A 12,164-nucleotide genomic window follows, 5' to 3' on the forward strand; every position below is an offset into this window, starting at 1 on the left:
ATAAGGCACAACCTGCCTTTGACAAAACCATACTGACTATCCTTAATCAGATTATGTCTCTCCAAATGCTCATAAATCCTGCCTCTCAGGATCTTCTCCAATAACTTGCCCACAACTGAAGTAAGACTCACTGGTCTGTAATTTTCTGGGTTATCTCTACTCCCTTTTTTGAAGAAGGGAACAACATTTGCAACCCTCCAATCTTCCGGTACTTCTCTTGTCCCTGTTGATGATGTAAAGATCATTGCCAGAGACTCAGCAATCTCCTCCCTCGCTTCCCACAGTAGCCTGGGGTATATCTCATCTGGACCCAGTGATTTATCTAACCAAATGCTTTCAAAAGCTCCAGCAATCCTCTTTCTTAATGTCTTTATGCTCAAGTGTTTCAGTCTGCTGTAAGTCATCCCCACAATTGCTAAGGTCCTTTTCCCTGGTGAATACTGAAGCAAAATATTCATTAAGTACGTCCGCTACCTCCTCCTCCGACTCCATGCACACGTTTCCACTATTGCACATGATTGGTCCTATTCTCACATGGCTCATCCTCTTGCTCTTCACATACTTGTAGAATGCTTTGGGGTTTTTCTTAATCCTGCTCACCAAGGCCTTCTCATGGCCTCTTCTAGCTCTCCTAATTTCATTCTTAACCTCCTTCCTGGCAACCTTGTAATTTTCTAGAGCTCTCCCAGTACCTAGTTTCTTGAACCTTTTTATAAGCTTTTCTTCTTAACTGGATTTTCCACATCCGTTGTACATCATGGTTCTTTTTCCTGCCATCTTTTCCCTGCCTCAGTGGAACATACCTGTGCAGAACACCATGCAAATGTTCCCTGATCATTTGCCACATTTCTACTGTGAATTTCTCTGAGAATATCTGCTCCCAATTAATGCTCCCAAGTTTCTGCCTTATAGCATCCAAGTTTCGCCCTACCCCAATTAAATGTTTTCTCAAAACGTCTGCTCCTATTCTTCTCCAGTGCTATGGTAAAGGAGATAGAATTGTAATCACTACCTCCAAAATGCTCTCCCACCAAGAGATCTGACTGCTGACCAGGTTCATTTCCCAATACCAGATCAAGTACAGCCTCTCCTCTAGTTGGCTTACCTACATAGAGTCTGGAAACCTTCCTGAACACACCTAACAAATTCCACCCCAGCCAAACCCTTGATCTAAGGAGATGACAGTCAATATTAGGAATGTTAAAATCACCCATCACAACAACCTTATTATTATCGCACTGTTCCAGAATCTGCCGCCCTATCTGCTCCTCGGTGTCTCTGTTACTATGGGGGGGGGGGGGGGGTCTATTTAAAAAAAACACAGTGGAGTTATTACCACTTTTCTGTTTCTGACTTCCAGCCACACTGACTCAGTAAACAATCCCTCCATGACTACCTCCTTTTCTGCAGCCATGACGCTATCCATGATCAGCAATGCCATGCTCCCATCTCCTTTGCCTCCCTCCCTGTCCTTTTGAAGCATCTAAAGCCCAGCACACTCAGCAGCCATTCCTGCCCCTGAGACATCCAATTCTGTGTAATGACCACAACATCATAGTTCCACATATTCATCCACGCTCTAAGTTCATCTGCCTTGTTTATGATACTCCTTGCATTAAAATAGACACATCTCAAACCATCTGGCTGAGTGCATCTTTGCTCTATCATCTGCCTATCCTTCCTCATAAACTTCCTACAAGTTGTTTCTACTTGGCCATATTCCACATTCATGTGAACTCTAAATTTAACCAGGTTATTTCTGCTGCAAAATTAATGGAGGCTTTTAAGGCATATACGTTATTTTTGCCTAGAAGAATATAATAGTATGCTTAACTAGACAACGTGCATTGAACGTATTAGAGTTTCTAGTTTGTAGCTTTTAACATAAACAACCACGGTTCTTTGTGCTTGGTAGTAAAGATGCTGCTAACTTCCAAAATGGTGAGGTTGTGTAAGGTCCAAAGTGGGCCTTTGTGCAGAATCATTTTACTGCCATGGACCTTTACTGAACGTAATAAAAAAAAAACAATAGAACGTTGGACTTTGCATTCAGAAGACAAGAGAAAAAGCCAATAGTAATAATGCTGCAACTGTACAAATCCCAGCATAGACCATATGCCAAGTATTCTGTAGTTCTGGGTAGTACACCTTAGAAAGGATGCTTTGGCCTAGAAAAGAATGTACTCTAAATATTATTGGAGTGATGCCAAGACACCAAAGGTTACATTACATGGAAGGATTACATAAACTAGGTGCGTATATTCTGGACTTTGGAAGTTTAAGGAGTCTTGCGACTGAAGTTTTCAAAATGTTAGGGGTATTGCTAGGCCATCTGGATACAAATGATTTCAGTGGTTAGGGAGAATTGGAGAAGTAAACAGTTTAAAAAATTAGAGCTAGGTGTTGAGCAAAACACTGTATGGTGCTATTGGAAATTTGGATCTCAGTTCTGCAAGTAGCATTTTACCTAATCAGTTGTCATGTATAAATTTGAAATTGATCGATTTGTGATAAGCAAAGATATCAAAGGAAATAGAGCAACAGAGACTTGAGAAGTTAGACCACAGATCAGCCATGACTGTATTGAACAGGCTCAGGGCAAAATTACCTCCTTCAGCAACATCTGAGTAAATAGGAACCGGGTTAAATCTTCAGAACAATGCACTTCCAGCAGAACTGGGAATAGTCACGGTCAAGTTTTGAGATGCAGGGAAAAGGGAAGGAAGGACAAAACAAAAATAAAAAGATGTGATAGATTGGAAAATAGGAGGGAATAAATAAAAAAAAAGGCAGGGATGTTAAAATATAGAACAATTGTTTGATATTAACAAAGGAATGCTGGAAATTTGGAATAAAATAGTGTAGCTGCAGATTAGAGGTCAACATTGAATTTCATTTTTACAGATAATGAGCACACCCCTCTGGGCTGTGCCACCATTCGGCCCCTCCAGATCATGCCACCATTTATTTGTCTTGGCTGATCTGATCAGGGTAGCTGTGCATATGAGGGAAGTTGTGAATTTGATTTGTGGTCTGAATCAGGCAGCAGAAGCTAGAGCATCACTCTCTAAAGAACAATTAATAACCTCATACTCCTTTTGAGAATTCACTATGCAATACAGTTTGTGGAAGGTATACGCAAACTTACCACTAAACTCTGCATTTCAAACAATTGCCCATCAAGAATATCTAAATTAAATAGTGGCAAGAGTTGCTGAGATTTCTGAACTTGTAATTCTGCATGGCCTTGTATGCGCTCATGCACTCAGTCTCCTTCAACATGAATGGACAGAAAGGCAGTTTTGATCTTGATACCCTGACAAAACACCAGAGGTATGTCTGCATAATTCTCCCTGGGCAGCAGGAAACTAGGAGAGGTCACCTCAAGTGTTAGTTAATGGGTGGATTTCACGTATTTGATCGTTTTGTTGAGGATTCTGAATTCCTTGTCTTTAATAATCAGGTGTTGTTACTTGAAAATGCAGAGAGTAAAAATGCATCTCTTTTGTCTCCCCCCTTTCCCTGCTTCCACAGCCATATATTCCTTGGTTTTACAAAATGTGGTAGGTATGTGCTGTCCTACACCAGAGATGTGCCAGAGCAAGAGTTTGATGAATTACCCCACTATGTGTACTATCTGTACTGGTGGAAGTTCAACATCCATGACAAGTTGAAAAAGGTAAGTAACAAAGCTTTATTCTAGAAGAAAGAACACTGGAACTCGGTGATTCAGGTAAATCCCTGGATGGGCCTTGCTTCTTCTCTGATTTTTGGGGTTGTTTTCTATCAGTTTTTGTGTTTGTATAATGGCTTTAACATGGTTAAAAAATCTCTCAGACTCATCAAAACAAGTTTTATCATGAGCCACAGAAGGTGACATTAGGACACATAATCAATGAGGTAGGTATTTTAAATGAAAGTGAATTAAGGGAGAACAGAAAAGTAGAGATGCAGGAAGATTTGGAAGGGCAATGCAAGCTCAGAATTCAGCAGATGAAAACATGGCTACAGTTGATAGAGCAATTAAATTTGGAGATAAACAAATCAGAGCTGGTATAGGTAATAATACAGTGGTGCTCGAAAGTTTGTGAACTCTGTAGAATTTTCTCTATTTCTGCTTAAATATGATCTAAAATGTGATCAGATCTTCACAAGAGTCCTAAAACTAGATAAAGAGAATCCAATTAATTAAATAACAAAACAAACATTATCATTATACTTGTTCATTTACTTACTGAGAAAAGTGATCCAATATTACATGTATTTGTTGGAAAAAGTATATGAACCTCTGTGGTAATGCTTTCTACAAAAGCTATTTGGAATCAGGTGTTCCAGTCAATGAGATGAGATTGGAGATGTAGTTTGTAGAGGCACCCTGCCCTATAAAAAAGACACACAAAGTCAGGTTACTGACAGAGCCTGCACTTCTCAACATAAATCTGTTTATGTGCACCGTGCCTCGATCAAAATAACTTTCAGAGGAACTAGGAAGAGTTGTAGAGATGCATGAACCTGGAAAAGGATACAAAAGTATTTCTAAAAACCTGGGTGTTCATCAGTCCACGATAAGAGAAACTGTCTACAAATGGAGGAAATTCAGTACTCTTGCTACTCTCGCTTGGAATGGGCATCCTGCAAAGATTACACCAAGAGCACAACGTGCAATGCTGAAGGAGGTGAGAAAGAACCCAAGGTGCAAAAAACCTGCAGAAGTCTCTAGGATTTGCTGTAGTCTCTGTTCATGTGTCCACTATAATAAAAATATTGAACAATAGACAATAGGTGCAGGAGTAGGCCATTCAGCCCTTCGAGCCAGCACCACAATTCACTGTGATCATGACTGATCATCCACAATCAGTACCCTGTTCCTGCCTTCTCCCCATATCCCTTCACTCCGCTATCTTTAAGAGCTCTATCTAACTCTTTTTTGAAAGAATCCAGAGAATTGGCCTCCACTGCCTTCTGAGGCAGAGCATTCCACAGAACCACAACCCTCTGTGTGAAAAAGTTTTTCCTCAACTCCGTTCTAAATTGTCTACCCCTTATTCATAAACTGTGGCCTCTGGTTCTGGACTCCCCCAACATCGGGAACATGTTTCCTGCCTCTAGCGTGTCCAATGCCTTAATAATCTTATATGTTTCAAGAATGGTATTCATGGAAGGACACCACAGAGGAAACCACTGTTCTCCAAAAAAAGCATTGCTGCATGTCTCAAGTTTGCAAAAGACCACCTGGATGTTCTGCAACATTTCTGGGACAATGTTCTGTGGACAGATGAGACAAAAGTTGAACTTCTTGGCAGAAATACGCATTGCTATGTTTGGAGAAAAAAGAGCACTGAACACCAACACCGAAACCTCATCCCAACTGTGAAGCATGGTGGAAGGAGCATCGTGGTTTGGGGCTGCTTTGCTGCCTCAGGGCCTGGACAGCTTGCAATCGTTGAGGTAATAATGAATTCACAATGTCTGAATGTAGCAGTGTGTTACCTGAAGCTTAATAGAAGTTGAATAATAGGTAATGGTCTGAAAGACAAGAGCAAATCAACAACAGAATGGTTTAAAAAGAAGAAACTTCATGTTTTGGAATGGCTGAGTCAAAGTCTTGAGCTTAATCCTGTAGGAATGTTGTGGAAGGACCTGAAGCAGGCAATTCATGCAAGGAAACCCAGCAACGTCCCAGAGTTGATGCAGTTTTGTAGCAAGGAATTGCCTAAAATTCCTTCAGGCCGATGTGCAGGACTGTTCAACAGTTACCAGAAATATTTGGTTGAAGTTATTGCTGTATAAAGGGGTCATGTCAGTTCTGAAAGCAAGGTTCACTTATTTTTCCAACAAATGCATGTAATATTGGATAATTTTTCTCAATAAGTAAAGGAACAAGTTTTTTTTTGTAGTAATTATTTAACTGGGTACTCTTTATCTAGTTTTAAGACTACTGTGAAGATCTGGTCACATTTTAGGTCATATTTATGCAGAAATTTAAGAAAATTCTGCAGGGTTCACAGACTTTCTAGCACCACAATGGGTGATAAATCAAAGTGCCTATAGTGCAATATACACTCAGTGGCCACTTTATTAAGTACTTCCTGGATACCACCTTAATAAATTGGCCACTGAGTGTATGTTCATTGTCTAATGCTGTTGTAGTCCTTCCACTTCAAGTTCAACGTGTGTTTGGAGATGTGCTTCTACACACCACTGTTGTTACTGTCGCCTTACTGTCAGTTTGAACCAGTCTGGCCATTCTCTGACCTCTCTCATTAACAAGGTGTTTTCACCCACAGAACTGCTGCTCATTGGATGTTTTTTTTTGTTGTTTTCTACACCTTTCTCTGTAAGATGTCAAGGTGGTTGTTTGTGAAAATACCAGGAGATCAGAAATTTTTGAGATAATCAAATCTCCCCATCTGGCACCAACAATCATTCCAAGGTCAAAATCACTTAGATCATATTTCTTTCCCATTTTGATGTTTGGTCTGAACAGCAACTGAACCTCTTGACAATGTCTGCATGCTTTTATGCATTGAGTGGCTGCCATATGATTGGCTGATTAGATGTTTGCATTATCGAACAGGTGTAAATGTGTATCTCATAAAGTGGCCACTGAATGTATAATGGAGGCTGCCAGCCAACCAGCCTGCTTGTGTACACTCCTAAACCCTAGTTAGAGAGCAGTCGAGGTTAGTGCCAAAGCAGATACAATTTACCCAGGAAACATGCTTGTGAAATTAGAGTATTAGATTTAATATGTCTCTCTGTGTATGTGCGTATTTGTATGGATTTAAGGGTACACTGTTTTTTGTCACTGCTACAGTATGTTGCCTATACGGTTGTCAGGGGATAACAACATTCTGTTTCTGAAATCTGTTCATAACATGAATTGTTCTTTAATGTGTGAGTGAGGATCACTGAAACATTACGTATGGAGAGTGTGTAGAGGCAGGAAGAGCACCCATTAGCTAACCTCAGTGACTCAGTGAGAGAGTCTGCTCAGCACTCCAGCTCTGCATATTTTAACCCAACCCCAGTTGTTGCAGATTGGTGTTAAAGAAAAGACATGGAAATGGTTTGTTCCCACCTGACGTACAATACCTGCAGCCTTGCAGCAGCTGGCAAATTTTTCCAACATGTCTCCCAAACTGCTTATACATACAGTGTGTCCATTAGTCTGGTGTTCATACTTGTTTAACTTGGGCTGTGAAGGACTTTCATTTCCCATGGCCACTGATGCACATTCACACATTGGATGTGCTCAACTGCATTCACTTCCAGTTTTTTCAGAAAAGGTACAATTTGAAAACAATGGAAGATATGTTTAATCTTTGTTTTGCTTTATTGTATTTTAGGTTAGGCAAGTGCATCTTTTCAAAGATCAGGAAGTATACAGTGACCTGTATCTAACTGTCTGTGAATGGCCATCAGATCCCTCAAAGCTTATTGTGTTCGGGTTCAAGTAAGTAATCTTGGAACAAGATGTAGATATTGCTGGCAAGGTCGGCATTTGAAATCCATTCCTAATTTCCCTTGGCTTGCTACGCTTTTTCAGATGGAATGGGTATGGAATAACATGTCAGATAGTAAGGACAGATTTCTATACCTGAAAAATATCATCAACTGTATCTGTGTGTCATTTTTCTAGTTAAGTGGTTATCCTTATTGATACCAGTTTTATATAATTGTTTGAATTTATATTCTCCAGCTGCCATGGTGGAACATGAACTTGTCTCCAGATCATCAGTCCAGTAATATATAGGCCTATCAGACGGTTCTATGAGTTCATATGTGACCTTAGCTCCTTGGTTCTTCAGCTCCTTATACCTTTGAAATTTTTATTTAATCTACCTTGGTGTGCCAGGGAAGATCAAATGAAAAGTATTGGAAAAGAGGACATTCCACTCTTCCTACATTATAGCAGTAATATTTGTAGAAATCTGTTGACTATAGGGCATCAGGGAATGTCAAAATTTTTGTACAAAAAGCATGTCAACTTCTCACCCGATTCAGAAAGTTGTGAGCTCAAACCCCACTTGGTACAAATTTTGGGTGGCTGTCAGTGTATAATACAGATGCATAATTCCTTGTAAGTGACATCAGGTTGATAAGGTTGTAAAAGCTTTCAGCACTTTGACCTTCATAAATCAAAATATTGAGCACAGGAGTTGGGATGTTATGTTGAAGTTACATAAGACATTCATCATCATCATCAGATGCCATTCCCAGTTTAAGCTTTGACTGCCATGGCCCACACACTCCTATTTTGGGTCAAGTGGATCAATTCATTGGTATTCATTTCCAGTTCTCTGGCTGCTGTCTCCATCATCATTTGTCTTTGCCTTCCTTTTACTTTCTTGCCTTCAATCTTTCCCATAATTAACATGCATTCTAACTCCTCTTTCCTAATCACATGTCCAATGAAGTCACGTTGCCTTTTTCATGATCTCATACATTACTTCTCTTTTTGTCTTTGCTCTGTTCATGACATCCTCATTAGATATTCGTTTTGTCCACGATATTCTTTGCATCCTCCTCAAAAACCACATCCCTGCTGCTTCAATTCGTTTCCACACATTACTAGATATTGTCCAACATTCTGAGCCATATAACTTAACTAGATAAATATAACATTTCAGTGCTCTGAGGCGGGTTGTCATGCCTAGCTTAGTGTTGGTCAGTATACTGTTCATTCTCATAAAGGTGTCTTTTGCCATCCCTATTCTTCTTTTGATGTCCATGTTGCACCTGCCATCTGATGTCACCTAGCTTCCTAAGTAGCAAAGGTTCTGTACTTATTTTATGTCTTCCCCATTTATTCTCAGCCTGCAGATAGGATTCTCCTTCTTGGGAATCAAAGTTGGCGGTGAAAACATCAATAATTTTAGATACGCGGATGACACTGTATTAATTGCAAGTACGGAGGAAGAACTACAAAACTTAATTGATATAGTTGTTGAAGAAAGTGCAAAAATGGGTCTATCTATCAATTGCAAAAAGACGTAAGACATTGGTGAGGCCTAATTTGGAGTATTATGTGCAGTTTTGGTCATTTACAGTACCTATAGGAAAGACGTAAATAAGGCCATAAGATATAGGAGCAGAATTAGTACATTTGGCCCATCGAGTCTACTCTGCCATTCTATTTTGGCTGATCCAATTTTCCTCTCAGTCCTCTCAGCTCCTGCCTTCTTCCCATATCCCTACGTGCCCTGACCAATCAAGAATTGATCAACCTCTGCCTTAAGTATATATAAAGACTTGGCCTCCAGAGCTCCTGTGGCAAAGAGTTCCAAGATTTACCACTCTCTAGCTAAAGAAATTTCTTCTCATCTCCGTTCTAAGAGTCCCTGTATTCTGAGGCTGTGTGCTCTGGTCTTAGATTCTCCCACCACAGAAAACATCCTTTCCACCTCCACACTATCAAGGCCTTTCACCATGTGATAGGCTTCAGTGAGGTCACCCCTCGTTCTTCTGAATTCAAGTGAATAAAGGCCCAGAAGTATCAAACACTGTTCATATGACAAGCCATTCTATCCCGGAATATTTTTTGTCAATCACCTTTGAACCTTCTCGGACAGTGGGCCTGATTGAAGTCCCCTCCTCTCAAAACTTCCGATGTCCGGATTGGCTGCTGGTCAAAGCTCTTTTTCACTGTACTGCTCCATTGCTGCCTTTATCCTTGAGAAGTGGATCTGGTTGAAGTCTCCCTCCTCTTAAAACTTCTGATGTCTGGATTGGCACTGATCAGAGTTTTTTGACTGAAAGACTGCAGAGAAAATTTACAAGGATGCTGCCAGGACTTGAGGACCTGAGCTATAGAGAACGGTTGAATAAGTTAGGACCTTTTTCCCTTGAGCGCAGAATAATAATGGGAAATTCGATAGAGGTATACAAAATTATGAGTGGTATGAATAGGATAAATGCAGGCAGACTTTTTCCAATGAAGTTATGTAAGACTAGAACTAGAGGTTATGGGTTAAGGGTGAAAGGTAAAATGTTTAAGGGAAGTGAGGAGGAACTTCTTCACTCAGTGGATGGTGAGCGTGTGGAATGACCTGACAGCAGAAATGGTGAATGCGGATTCAATTTCAACATTTAAGAGAAATTTGGATAGATACATGGATGGGAGGGATATGGAGGGCTCTAGACTGGGTGCAGCTCAATGGGAGTAGGCAGATTAATAGTTCGGCATTGGCCAAGAGGCCTGTTTCTGTGCTCTAGTGTGTTCTGTGTCTTTATTTTGCTAACCATGGACAAGTCAGTTTATTTACTTCTGTTCCTATATTTTAAGTGGGGAGTTCTCACAGTACCCTTTCTGAGCATGTACCACCATAGAGAGATTAACTTTTCATTAGATTTTTCTGTGATTCAGCCGTGATCTTATTGAATGGCAGAGCAGGCTCCTTGGGCCAGGTGGCCTACTCCTGCTCGTATTTATGTTCTTATACTCTGGTGGGTTTATTTTTTAACATATAATCTTGCTGTTTTTTTTCCAATAGGAGCAGTAAGATGATGTCATAAAATCCTTTTGGCTACTGGTTGGTGGTAAGCGTGGAAATTCCTTTGTGTTCTGCAGAAAGGAATCTCCAAACTTACACCAGCTGTTGTTTTTTGTCAGGGATGGGGCAGGGGAGGATTGGGAGGGTTTTTTACTTCCCTAAAGAATATTCTGCTTTCCCTCCATGTGGTTATTTTTGTTTAATACAGCATTCGGTCGGTAAATGATCTGCTGATAAATATGGTTATGAGTGATGAAAACGACAGAGATATTTATATTACAACTGTTGCCACACCACCATTTGTACTGTGTCCCGACTGCAGAGATATGGCTTTACTTAACACAGGTATGAAACTAACCATTTTGTTTTTATCTTGTGTTTGTATTTACATGTTTAAATTACTGCACCTCACTTGCCATCATGTGTTTTACAGGTGAGCAGAATGCTTATTGCCTACAGCACGGCTTCATGCTTCACACCAAGTACCAGGTGGTGTATCCCTTTCCCACGTTCCAGCCTGCTTTCCAGCTCAAGAAAGATGGAGTAGTGTTACTTAACACCAGCTACTCCCTGGTAGCATGTGCAATATCTGTAAATACGACAGGTATGGTCAAATTGGTTATTGTTTATGTGGGAATCTAGATGAAATGTATGAGCAGATAATTTTACAGTAAAGTGAGGGTGTATGGTTCAAATATTAGTCCTGGCAGATTACTCTCAGCTTCTCCCTCCAGCTAGGGGATCACCCAGTTGTTTATGACTTCTTTGCCCGAATCAGAAGTTAATGGATTCACAGTTCAGGCTGAGGAAATGGGCACTAATTCTAGGTCTCTAGTACAACTTTAAAGAAATGCTGTTTAACCTAAGTACTAGCTTGAGGCTCCTTCTGTTCCCTCGGATGCAAAATTCCCAAGGTATGATTTGAAGAGGAATTTCCCCCAGTGCCTTGGAATTTGTCCATCCCTTGATTGATATTGCCAAAAAAAATCTAGTCATTATCTTTGGGAGTTTGAGCAAACTGGCTGTCATTTTCCCTGTGTTGTGACCATGATTAGAGTTAGAAGTACTTAGGTTGTGAAAGGTGCCAAGTAAATGTATTGATCACTTTATGTGAACTAAAGTGACATGTATCTTACAGTGTGATCCCATGACCTCCGGTCTTTCATACTTACTCTTTTGTTTTATATTGTCACTAGGCTATATACTTCCAGAACATTGTCCTATGGCCACCTCTTCTCAAAGATGATAGGTTCAAATTTGTCCAATCCTTCCACTTTTCTCATATTTCTGATGTTGAATTTTACAATGCACAACCATTGGACTCACTTTCAAGGACTCTTCATCTCATGTTCTCAATATTTATTGCTTATTTATTTATTATTGTTGTTTCTTCTTTATTTAACTTCATAGTTTGTTGTCTTCTGTGCTCTGATTGAATATAGTTGGGCGGTCTTTCACTGATTCTGTTATGGCCATTATTCTATACATTTATTGAGTTTGCCCACAAGAAAATGAATCTCAGGATTCTATATAGTGATATATATGTATTTTAATAATAAATTTACTTTAAACTTTGAACTTAACCTTCTACACCCACTTTGCACCATACTCATGAAGGATTAATCGTAACTGTAAATTACAATAGAATATATATATAAAATAAATAAG

The 12,164-nt window shown here is 39.8% G+C and overlaps 1 protein-coding gene across 1 annotated transcript in view; it reads left to right on the forward strand.

Annotated features, from left to right (window-relative positions):
- Nucleotides 1-12,164, forward strand: part of dcaf15 (DDB1 and CUL4 associated factor 15) — a 46,503-nt gene that overhangs the window by 13,909 nt on the left and 20,430 nt on the right. Inside the window, exons 3-6 of the mRNA XM_072248275.1 lie at nt 3,535-3,679; nt 7,350-7,456; nt 10,705-10,841; nt 10,930-11,100. Of these exons, the coding sequence (XP_072104376.1) occupies nt 3,535-3,679; nt 7,350-7,456; nt 10,705-10,841; nt 10,930-11,100 (560 nt within the window). The remainder of the gene's footprint in view (nt 1-3,534; nt 3,680-7,349; nt 7,457-10,704; nt 10,842-10,929; nt 11,101-12,164) is intronic.

This window comes from Mobula birostris, chromosome 32 (assembly GCF_030028105.1).
Source record: "Mobula birostris isolate sMobBir1 chromosome 32, sMobBir1.hap1, whole genome shotgun sequence".
NCBI lineage: Eukaryota > Metazoa > Chordata > Chondrichthyes > Myliobatiformes > Myliobatidae > Mobula > Mobula birostris.